The sequence below is a fragment of the Strix uralensis genome, chromosome 5, assembly GCF_047716275.1.
Source record: "Strix uralensis isolate ZFMK-TIS-50842 chromosome 5, bStrUra1, whole genome shotgun sequence".
Taxonomy (NCBI): domain Eukaryota; kingdom Metazoa; phylum Chordata; class Aves; order Strigiformes; family Strigidae; genus Strix; species Strix uralensis.
This window is the reverse complement of record NC_133976.1, coordinates 41359243-41371575: the sequence shown is the minus strand read 5'-3', so window position 1 is coordinate 41371575 and position 12333 is coordinate 41359243. Positions and strand designations below refer to the sequence as shown.

Below are 12333 nucleotides of genomic sequence, written 5' to 3'. Positions count from 1 at the left end.
ACCATCAACCCAACAATGACAGTTCCCAAATACACCATATCCCTCAGCGCTATGTCGACCCTACTCTTAAACACCTCCAGGGAGGGGGACTCCACCACCTCCCTGGGCAGCCCATTCCAACGCCTAACAACCCCTTCTGTAAAGAAATGCTTCCTAATATCCAGTCTAAACCTTCCCTGGCGCAACTTGAGGCCATTACCTCTTGTTCTATCGCTTATTACTTGGTTCAAGAGACTCATCCCCAGCTCTCTGCAACCTCCTTTCAGGTAGTTGTAGAGGGCAATGAGGTCTCCCCTCAGCCTCCTCTTCTCCAGACTAAACAACCCCAGTTCCCTCAGCCGCTCCTCGTACGACATGTGCTCCAGACCCTTCACCAGCTTTGTTGCCCTTCTCTGGACACACTCGAGTAATTCAATGTCCTTTTTGTAGTGAGGGGCCCAAAACTGAACACAGTAATCGAGGTGCAGCCTCACCAGTGCCGAGTACAGGGGTAAGATCACTTCCTTGTCCCTGCTGGCCACGCTATTTCTGATACAAGCCAGGATGCCATTGGCCTTCTTGGCCACCTGGGCACACTGCTGGCTCATGTTCAGCCGGCTATCAATCAACACCCTTTATATACAATCAATACCCTTTATAAACATCTTTATACAAAGATTGGCTCTGATACTGGATACCTTCAATTCCCACAGGTGGGAAAAAGTGGGGGCCAGCAGAGTTGTTACGTTATCCTAGGAATCTTGACTGCAGACTCAGATCAGGAGTCCACCGCTAGACCAGCACATTTGGTGTGGCTGGGAATGCTCCCAGGTCCTGCAGCTAACTGGCTCAGAGAGGCCCACGTTATGCTGGTGACCTCTCCTAGCCTCCAAAATGAGGTGGTTGTATGCAGAGAACCTACTGGGGATGGCCCCAGGGGTGTGTGAACTGCCAGATGGCATCCGGGAATAGTTCAGGCAAACGTTAGTTGGCACGGGTCAACTGGCAAGGGTCAAAAGTGTGCCAAGGACCCTGTTAGCAGTGCAACAGGACAGACGGTCATGGCCGGTGCCTGGGATCACTCTGCAGCACTGTTTGCTTTGCTAGGGTGGCTGTAGCCACAGTCTGTCATCATACAGTGCCCAGGAGGATGTGGTATACATGTGGTATACATCCTGATGGGCTTCAGCCATGCGGGATGATTTTTGGCTAGCAGTTCTGAGGTTGAGAAATTTGTCTGTCCCTTACAAATGTGATTAAAAAAATCCTCTCTTTTGAGATTACTCAGAAGACAGAAGAGTCAGATGCTTAGTAGCTTCTCCTGGATGAAAGAACATCACCCAGTGGCCTGGCATTGCTGATCTAGTTCAGCCTATCTGCACCCCATTTTGAAAGCAACTAGCCCTACAACTGGTTGAGTTAGGGACTGCACCCCAAAAAAATAGTAGCACATGCATTTTAGGGAACCTTGCATCTCCATCTTCCTCTCAGCTCCTTATCAAGCTAGAAAAGTGTCTGTGACTGAGAGGGCTGGCCTGGTATTGTACTAGTGCTCCATGTTTCGGTCACTCTTCTGTTATCCAGTGTGCACCAGGGCTCTAGTAGCTTGGCTGGTTAAGACATGCAATAAAGTGAAGAGACTGCAATGGTGAGTTTTGAGACATCTTTGAGTATATGTACAGACACCTGCATGGGTACACACAACCTTGATCTAAACTGTGGGAAATTCCTCCTCAGGGGGTTTGTGGGTACTTGTTGAGGTACTAGGTTTCCTAAGAAGGATAATAGCTTCTGTATGCTTCATTATCATGGGGTGTGACATGAAAAACCACAATTAAAACTCCTGTCTTTTAATGAAAACAGTTCTCTTGGGAGAATGTGATTTCATCAAAGTTGTTTTGTCTTCAACTAAAAATCGGGATTATTAACACAAGCATCAAACCAGAAAAAAATGTTTAAAGTTAATATTTCTGAAAAAAAAGGCTTTTTAATTTCAAGCCTGAACTGGAAGCAATACAGAACTCTGTGCCCTCAAAGTCTTCAACTCTTTGTTCAGATTAAGAATGAAAACTTCTCTTGAAATGTCAAATATTTGGAGGAGTAGGGAGAAGATGAAAAATCCATTTGCTGACCTGTTCCAGCTGGGCAATTACTAAGAACATCCAAGATGTTCTGCATAATCTTTTATGTAAAACTTGGTGTCACCATCAGATGCTCCACAAATACCAAAATATCTTAAATTTAGCGATTTACAAATTCTGTTAGGAAATTTAAAACAGATTTCATTGATACTATTTTCTTGTTATAGTCAAGTCTTGTAAAGTCAAATTAATTTGCTTCACTAAATTCCAACTTTGCAGGTTGACAAGGGAGAAAAGATGGTTTATTTTTTCCCTCTATCAACCGTTTCCAGCACTCTGGAAGACAGGCTATGTTGTATTCTGCCCTATTTTCTACTAATAAAGTAAAGGTCCTCTTAAATTTTACAGGAATGAAAGCAGGTGATACAGTAAATAAAGCTTGCTTTTAAATGTCCTTCATGACTGGTTTGGCATGGGCAGTGAGATAGCACCTGATCTATTCTTGATTTTGACTGTTTCTGTGTCTGACAATGCAGCAGTAAAAGCTGCTCATTAACAATGATGTCTAAACAAGAAAATAAACAGGGAGTGAAGTTTCATCTGTAGAATTCACTGCAAAGGGTTGTATTACAATAGTCCCAATAAAAGAATGGCAGAAGCTTTGCTTTTCCATCAGCAGTGCCTATTATGCTTTTCTCATTTAGCAACATTCGCAAATGGAGATCTGCAACTTATTGGTTGCTAGTAATATAAAATTTGTGTTACATGTTCAGGGAAAAAATAAACAGAAATGACTGATATGTCATTGACTGTTTTACCAAACCCTTCTTGTTCAATTATATGCCAATTCTGGCACATAAGGGATGTCATTAGACATGACAAGACAATTACACTAGAGAAAAAAAGATACCTATTTAAACAAATACTTACATTAAATGAAAAATGCTGGACAGAAAACAAGCTGTTAATTAATAATGATGTTTGAAAAACCAATCACTATACAGATGGAAAAGGCTTTTGGACTATACAGGTATATTCAAAATAACTAAAGGGCTTCTTGATTTAAAAGCAGAATGGAACTATTGATGCTGTGGGAAACACAAAATCCAGAAACCATCTGCTTATAGTCAGTTCTAAAGAAATACATTTGCTTAAGGTGAGTAACAGGGAAGACAGCATTCAAACCCTGTTGCCAAGATCTAAGCTGTGACATGTCAGTGATTGTGTGTTCCTCCTTTTCAATCATGGTACCTGCAAACATGTCTTATTCTTTTTGGGTTAACAGAAATAAATGCCATTTAAATTGTTAGGACTAGTAATCCAGATAATTTGCATTCACACTTGATTTCAGAGGAAAATTGAAGTGCATAAAATAAGCTGAAGATATCCTTCTGCTGAACTTGGAGATCAAAACCACATCTCAAAATCAACATGTTCTGATTACTTCCTTAAATCCTCTCACCACAGAGGGAACTGGAGTCCTATGCAATCATTGTCCAGGTTGTGGTAGCTGAACTCATTTATTAATCAAAGTAGCACAACTGTTGTTGACTATTGAACTACAAAGGTTTTTATAAAATTGGAGAAGATTTTAATATTGTTTAATCTTATTTTTTGCTTCAGTGACAGAAAAAAATACTGCTGGTTGTTTGTTTTGAGGCGAAAATATAAAGGTTTCCAGATAGATTTTTGCTGTTGAAGATGAAATTCACAAATCTTAGTGGTTTTTGGTTAATTTTTTTGTGCCCACTTTATAGCATTTATTGAATAATGTCTGCTGACTGAAGAAGACCGATCTATTCTAGAGGTAGGTTGAGCCTTAAGAAATATATGAATATTTATCACTCAAACTTGTCACACCATTCTGAATGCCAGCAATATTACAACTTAGACAAGAAAGTGGAAGAAATTGTTGCTCGTTCCTGCAATATATCAGTTCCTGTTCTGTGTGCCACAGGCCATTTAACATCAATTAATGTATCTATCAATACTGATACTTATACTGTAATTTTTGAGCCTGGAACTAGATAATAAGGAGAGCATATAATCCAGAAATATGTTTTTGTGCAAAAATTTGTGATGAATTTGCATTATGAATGAACATGGAAAACTTGTGTGTGCATATATATATACCCATATATTGTGCATGTACACACACACAATTTTATATGTATACCTATATACAAATTAATTTAACATAATCCCCCTCGCACTGATTAAGGTGGCAAGGCAGTTAGTATGGCTTGCCCCTCTATGTGCCTGCCTTTCTTGAGTAAAACCACAAAAGGCAGAGATTTGAGTTCTGTCACCAGTTTTCAATTTTTTGCATCTATACTAACCTAAAGCAAAGGGTTAATGAGTTTCACAAATCATGCCACCTGCATAGTTAAACATAATAAATACAAGAAGTTGCTATCTTATAGGAATTGCTTTTGTGAAGGCTTTTAACCTCTTGATTACACTCTTGAAAAAACTCCTGCTATTTCAAAGGTTTCAAGAAATAATTCCTATGGTAAATCAGAAGCCAATGCAAGAACCACCCTGTGAACAGAAAATTCCTAGACTGTATGAAACAAGAAATTGAATCTGTGCACACCTTTATCTGACAGGCACAACCCCGTTTAAGCAAACAAAAGAATAATAGTTTTCTTTTCCTCAAAGAGGTCTCTTGCTGGTGATCGTTTTTCAGGTGAGAGTAGCTTTTCTGTACAAACCCGTATCATTCCATCTTGGGTGTGCTACACAGCTGTCTAAAGGTTTCCACTGACCACTCCTATTCTCCCTCTTGTTTTAGTTCTGTCACAAAATATCAGTCCTTTACAGAGACTGCACAAACGATGTTTGGTTTACTTCTTCAACTTTTTCATCCAAGGGAAAAAATATTTGCAACAGAGCCTGAGTGAGACTGTCATGTTGTTTAGAAACTGTGCTGAAAATTCAACAGTCTCTTTTAGAGCAACAAAGGAACTCTTGTTTGCTTGGCTTATCGTGTTTTGGTCCAGAATGTGTATAGAGTGATGTGATCTCAGCAAGATTTTTTTTGTTTGTTTAGCAGGAAGAAAATCTAATATAGTCACTAGACCAGCATTTTCTCAGGACTTTTTCAAAGATCAAAGGAAAGAACTGTAACCTCAAAAGTATATGGCTGAGATATTTCACTCTGTGTCTGGTCAATAAAGAAAAAAGGCACTGACCGAGTAACAATTATAAGATAATTAATTCTTAGGGCTGTTTCACCTTTAGAAACCTTAATGAATGCTTTGTATATTAAGGAGGTAAATGTTGTTCAAGATGGACATAAGAACCTGGGAGCTAATACAGTATAATGTGTGTCTGTGTAGTGGTAAGTTATACACAGATGACATAATTTTGCTGAAAATCAATTCATTTCATTAATTCCGTTCTTCAGATTTTGGCTGAATTGAACACATGCAAAAGATGTGTACTTTCTGGTGGAACTGCTTTATACACAAAAAGGAAGAGCACGTTCAATACAGTACATTTCTCAACCAATACATCTTACTCTATCCAGACAGGATAGCTTGGTACAGGTGCTCACTCTATCCTTATCATTGTTAGACTTTTATCAGTGACACCGGTGATCAGTGCACACTGTAGCAACATTTTTTGTGATAGTTATTTGAACTTCCAGATTGACTTCCACGTTCGGATCTTGGAACTTTTTAGGAAAATAATTCTATTTCAAAGCAAATCTGTGAAAATACAAGGTGGTCAACTAAAGAACAGAGAAGAGTCAGTTGACATTTTCCTCTGGCCAAAGAACCTGTCTGCCTACCTTCAATCATCTAGATATTTTATGCTGCACAATCAAAATCAGTAGATCCTTCCACAGCCTTTTTTTTTTTTTTATCAGGTGAAAATGGAATTCTGTGGATAATTCAGAAGCATACTCTTCTATTTACTGTGTCCTGCATTAGGATAGCAAGAGTGGCCTTGTGGTTGCAAAATGTGAACTGCAAGTGCAGCAGAAGGAACTCATGATACTCAATTGACTGAACAAGAACATGGCAGATGAATTTTGGTATAGATAGGTGTCAAGTGACTACTTAGTGAAAAGGCAATTCAAACTTTACATGACAAACTCTTCAGTATCTACCAACATACTAGAAAGAGGCCCTGCAGTTGTATGAAAGTAACAGCTCAGTGTTCAGTAAAGGTTAAAAAATTAGGCAAAACAAAGTTTGGGGAATTAGTAGAAAAGCGAACAAAAAGCCATCCACAATTCCCCTCTATAAATCCACGGTGTGCAAACACTTTAAACATGCTGCGCAGGTCTGATCCCTCCTTGATTTGTCTCAAATGAAATAAATGAGAACTGAAAAAAAGTTCAGTAAGAGTGACCAGAGGAAGAGAACAGCTCCCACATGAGAAGAGTCTTAACAGCCTACTTCTGAAAAACATGACTAATGGAGATACAACAAAGGTCTATAAAATCTGGCATATATCAATAAGGAACTGCTGTTTCCACTTTTTCTTGATGCTATACTTAAGGGACATCAAATGTAGTGGGAAGTTCCAAGTGAATAACAGCAGGTACTTCACCATGCTACACAGGGCTAGCCGATCAGCAGATATGCTGCCACAAAAAATCATCAGTGTTACATTGGCTCAAAAAGCAATTGTACAAACTCACAGAAGAAAATTCTTTAAGAGCTATTAAATTCAAAGAAGCCACAATAGGCTTAGTGAGTCCCTGAGTGCAAACCTTCAGCAGCTGGGACAGTTTACCAAAGGAATATTATTATATTCTTTGCCGGACCTTCTAGTTTTCCTTTGGCATCTGCTGTTGAAGACTGGATATAGGGCTAGGTCAGCTTTCAGCACAACCTGCTACAACCACCCTTATGTTATGGGGCAGGAGCACATCAAAATAATTTCATTCATACCACGAAGCAGACAATCCTCAGTCCTGGTCTAGCAGTTCTGGCAGGAGTTCTGTTAAACTGAAGCTTGTGGACTGAGTCAGCACGGCACAGTCAAGAACTATAAATACAGAGACCTGCCTGAAGCACAGAATATAATTAAGCATCCTCTAGTACACTTTGTTTCATGAGTTAATAGTGTTTTCCATACTGCTTAAAAAGAAAAAAATCATACCAAATGAAAAAAACCAAAATTCAGTAAAGAATCTTAACAAGAAATCATGGGAAAGACCAGTGCTCAAGGGATCATATTCTTCTTGACAGACAGAAAGCATCGCAGGGCAAGGAATGTCTTAGACGGTGAACCAGTTTATAACTCTGCAAAGAAGCTGCTGGTGTCGTAAAATTACTGTAATGAAATCAGTCACTTCTGATGTTTAATTGAGAGTACCATTCTCTTGAAAAGCAACTCAAAGAGAGTTAAAAGAAAAAGTTGATTCAGCACATTATTAAGTGATATTAACAGGTAATTAATAGGTAATCATATATTATTGTTCATGGAAGGTTACAAGTTGATTTATCAAGTATACTCACAGAGACTGCAGGCTGCGCAAGTTCTGGAGTGCTTCAGTAGGAACCTGGCGTAGCTGGTTATTCTGCAGCATCCTACATTTTGAGTAGCACAAAAACCAGAATCAACACTGTAAAGACAATTTCTTTCTATTGTAAATTTTCTTCCAACTTACCTCCCTTGTACTGGTTCTACTTCAAGGTTACAAACAAAGGAAAGCTACAAAATTCTCCGTTCTCCTGCCCCTGTCAAATGCCAGTTCTCTTCAAAGCAAACAAATACGTTTAGCTTTGTTAACAGCTGCACATCAGCTCTGAGCAATATTTTCAAAGCAACTGAGGAAGTCAAAAGAATAAATCCAATTTGCTTTCAATAGGGCTTGAGCTCCTAATTGCCTCCAGTTGATTCTGAAATTGTGATCCTCGTGTACTGATTTTGTTTTCCTTCTGAAGTGCTTCAGTTTCTTATTCTGATAAAGCTATGAAGGACAGATTCTTGAAATCCTTGCTCAGGAAAATGCTACTACGGCAAACAGAACTTTTAACTGTATGAGAGTTTATGATTTGGTTAGAATAAAATTTTATCTCTGTAAAAACTGCTGAATTTTTCCCAATGAAATCAATTTTGTCAAACGGAAGTTTGCTAGCAATGACCTGACAAACCTCTTTTCTGAAATATCACATCCTTTAGCTTGAAAAGATTGAAAAATCACTTTTCATTCCAAAATAATCTCTTCCTCTTTTTGAGTACCGTTTCATTCACACCACCTAATATCCTTGTCTGGACCAACTCCTACATATATAAAAGGATTCTACATGGGTAAAACTGAAGTAGTACATGCTGCCTTCAAAATGAGACATACTTGATGGGACATTGTAAATGAAATCATTTTTGGCATGCCTAAATCTCCTTAGGCCAACAAGAGCTACAGCTGGCCAACTTAAGTGTAGACGGAGTGGGAAGCTCTTCATACTTCTTTCCCACTTATATATTTTTTCAGTAGAGCTTTGAATACTCTTACAGTAGCATCTGGTTTGGCCTGATGCTGCCTAGGAGGCTGGTGTTCTTGCATTCTCATATCTGTGAACTTTACATAGGCAAAGATCCCCTCTAGTACAAATATTGTGAGATGTGGCCTGCCAATAATTTTAGTAACTACATGTACTGTTTTATTTCTCCAAATAATACAGGGTTTTGTCATATTTTTTATAATTTCTCTTACACTAATTACATTGCAAAGAACAAGATATGAAATACAAACTGCATTTTGAATTACATGGTGGTCTACAATGATGCTTTTTCCCCCTGGCTCTCAAGAAAAGGAGAAGGCAATTTACCCCCAGTTTTGTGTGATCATGAAAAGTTCACTAAGATTTTTAGACTTGAAATCAGAACTTCTGAGACAATTAAAGAAACTATTAACCAAACCAATTTTTACCCTTGATATTGTACAGAGACATCTACTTGATGAGCATGTTGTTTTTACAATGCCATTAATGCTTTCCAACCTTTGTGTTTAGGATATTTTCTATATGAAAAAATGAAGATTTAATGATGTTCATATGTATCTTCACTTCAGTTGAATTGTTCAAAATGAGCTGATCAAAATATGTAATTTACTTGATCAAAACGTCACTCGTTAATTAGTTCCCTGGAGCATTTAGGAAATCAGAAATATATCAAACAACACACAGTTTACTTACAGCACTTTAAGACTGAAAAGGCCAGCAAATGCTCCCTTAGGAATGTATGTCAAGCCATTTCCTGCAAGACGTCTGCAAAGTTTAAAAAAGGAAAAGAAAAAGAGTGAGTACTTTTTCTCTTCATGTGGAATTAATTTGGTTGTTAAAAAGCGCAATACAGCTATGTTTGAGTGACTAATGCCAGAGGCAGTAGTTTAAGAGCCTTGTTTTGTCATTAATACACTTTTAAAAGCAAAAAAAAAGAGAGAAGCCCTTAACTGTACAGTTGATTTACTGACAGCTGGACTGCAGAGACAAAATGCAGTTTCATTGCAAATTGAGCTTATAGTTTAGAATGCACATTGGATTCTTCATATTGTTCTTTTAAAGGATTATAGCATCACAGCAACAAAAATGTAGATATACTGACAACAATCAGCATGTATGATGTCTGTGAACATTTAACTCATTTGCACTAATATCAAAATACATCCACATAGTAACGACCACAGTTCATTTTAAAATAACTACACATAAAACTGCTGTACTGGTGGAATCATGGTTTTCCCTGTGAGCAGATGTGTAATAGGTTAGCATAAAGTGTATTTGCTAAAATTTGTAGGGCTTTTTTCCCTACTTCTACTGCATCTTCCTCTCAAAATGCCTGGAAGTATTTTAGAGACCTAGGTAAGTACAACAAATACCTCTGTAAAGTGTGTTACTCTGACAAAAAAAGTCTGCATTCTGTCAGGTTTGTGCCTACAAAAGAGATCATGTATTTGATGTGAAATAATGGCATTTCCATGTTCCCCATCAGTGCAACTCCAAAGCATCTTGCATTTAGCCTCCCGACGTCTCAGGTCAGCATGAATGTGCTATGATAGCTGTATCCTACCTGGAAAACTGACTAGTAGGAGTCAGATTCCCAGCCAAGTTACTTTGTGTCACTAGAGTCATAGTGTCTGCTCTTAGCTGGCAACAAATGCAGGTTGATATGATGTAATCCATCAGCTAAGATATTGTACACCAAAATTGCAGACAGTTACCATAGACCAGCTGATGTGATAACAGAGTTGACATTTGATTTGGCCTCTGGCCCCTTAGGAAAGACCACAGGACTAGATCCAGAAAATGCCTTAGGTACCAAGCTGCCAGAGAGGAACCTACAGCACTGAAGTAGGCATTAGCATTGCCAGTACTGTTCATGGAAAATGCCAAGTGCTTATGTCTGCAGTCCTGCAGATCCAGCACTGACTGGCCCTTAAACATTGCCTTCCTTTGGAGTTTAGTTGCCCCAAGCTAACTACAGGGTCCTGAGCACATCAGCTCTTCAGACACCTCTTTCATACAAATTAGGCCATAAAGAAAGAAAACATGATTCTAGATCCCAGCTCCAAAGACTTTTCAGACATTTTTGATTTGTGGAAAAGGCTTCTGCCAGTAAACACACATCTGCTGAGCGATGTGACCTGTAACTCCGAGCAAGTGGCTCTTCCTCTCACTGTTCATTTAATTTAATTGTGCTCTGCAGAGGCTCTCAGCTTCAGAGCTGCTGAGCTTGTCTCTCACTTTGCAGTACACTGGAGTCTGATGTTCAGACATCTGAGAATCGGGCACATGCACCTGAATTGCTGCAGGCAGATGAGTGAACGAAACCTGGCTCACTCTTGCTCCAAGGTGAGGCACTCACAGGCTGAGCCTATTTTTTTTCAGATGTGTGAGGGGCTTCTCCAACTTCAGCTTTCATTCTGAATGAAAATGGCAGTGACTTCTGGGTTGTTGCTGGATCAAGCAGGTGTGTGCTAGGTTAGGCACAGCAGACTGGGTCCCTGAAAGTAAATGCCATTTGTGGATCACTGACTAGTAGAGGCTCAGGCCCTATCTAATGCTAATCTCAGTTTATGATACCATTTTTTAGAAAGACTAAGGACTACTTCACACCCATAGCACCCTTTTGCTCTGTTATTTTAATGACATGATATGGGAGACCTCGGCTGGTCCGAGGGATCAGAATGTAAGTTTGGTATTGACCTTGAGCAGATAACCGTGTACCCTTAAGAGGCTTGAAAGTCCCGAGAAGAGCTGAGTAAACAAGAGTAAGGAACCACCAGACCGGAACTGCCTGACCGCAAGGAAAGGAAGGTTATCGAGGCTGCAACAGAGAAGAGGTCATCCAATCATGAACTGTTAGTCTCCAATTAAACCAATCATATATGGACACATACTCTTAATAAAGTTATAAAAAGGCATGTTAGAACAATAAAGTAGCCTTTTTTTGCACGATTCGGTGTTTGTCGTGTTCGTCTCAACAGCGACAAAATGACTGGACATAAGTCTGGACATGAGCCTGGTATCAACCAGAAAGTGAAAAGTCTGCAAAACCGTACTGGAAAAAAAGTAGGTACAGCAACTGAGGTTTTCACTTACAGCTGTAAGTTACTGCTCATATGGAAAGCTTGATAAAGGGCAGAGAACTAAACCCACGTGTCTAAAGACTCAAGCTGGTGCCCTTTGAGGCCACCATCCCTTCTTAAGAGTGGCTGTATTACGGCAATTTCCATAATTGTCGCAGTGCAAACTGCCAAACATACTACATGTTCATACTGCCTGTTTGAAGTGGAATACACTTCATAAAATGGGCTAGCTGAGAAAATCAGACCTGTTTAAGAGCTCCTGGAGAAGGGCTCTGGCAATTAGCAAGCATGTTCCTCCATGTTGCAAATGCAGGACTGTGACAATTTAATTGGGACACTATGCAGCTTTAAAGTCTTGTTTCAATGTGTAATACTCACTTTTCCCAGCTTCAGAACATCATCACAGCTTTCTGTGGTAAGCCTTAATGTTTGGCATTTTTTGAAAATGGACTGTCATAATTTTAAGACATTATTATGACACCTGTAATGTATATCTAATATATTTAGAAAGAAATACCTCAGCACAGAGACATACCATACATGTACATGCTACACATCTCACCAACATTCAGGATGGTTTTAGTGAGACTGTACTGCATCAGGCTGTATTTGAGCTAGTCTCTGATGGCTAAAACTTCTCCATGTAACTTTTTGGTTAGTTTTTTTTTAAAACTTTGTGGCCAGGTTTTCTGTCAAACTATCTTCAGGAGACGATTTGATGGA

General features: G+C 39.1%; 1 protein-coding gene across 2 annotated transcripts in view; it reads right to left on the bottom strand.

Annotated features, from left to right (window-relative positions):
* Positions 1–12333, bottom strand: part of LGR5 (leucine rich repeat containing G protein-coupled receptor 5) — a 92596-nt gene that overhangs the window by 31850 nt on the left and 48413 nt on the right. Inside the window, exons 1-3 of one of the 2 annotated variants that reach the window (XM_074870572.1) lie at positions 11228–11426; positions 9218–9289; positions 7538–7609 (exon numbers count right to left, since the gene is read on the bottom strand). In XM_074870572.1, coding sequence (XP_074726673.1) covers positions 7538–7608 — 71 coding nt within the window. In that variant the 5' untranslated portion in view covers position 7609; positions 9218–9289; positions 11228–11426. Of the gene's footprint in view, positions 1–7537; positions 7610–9217; positions 9290–11227; positions 11427–12333 lie in introns of those variants that run through there. The other variant, XM_074870571.1, reaches the window with a different exon arrangement.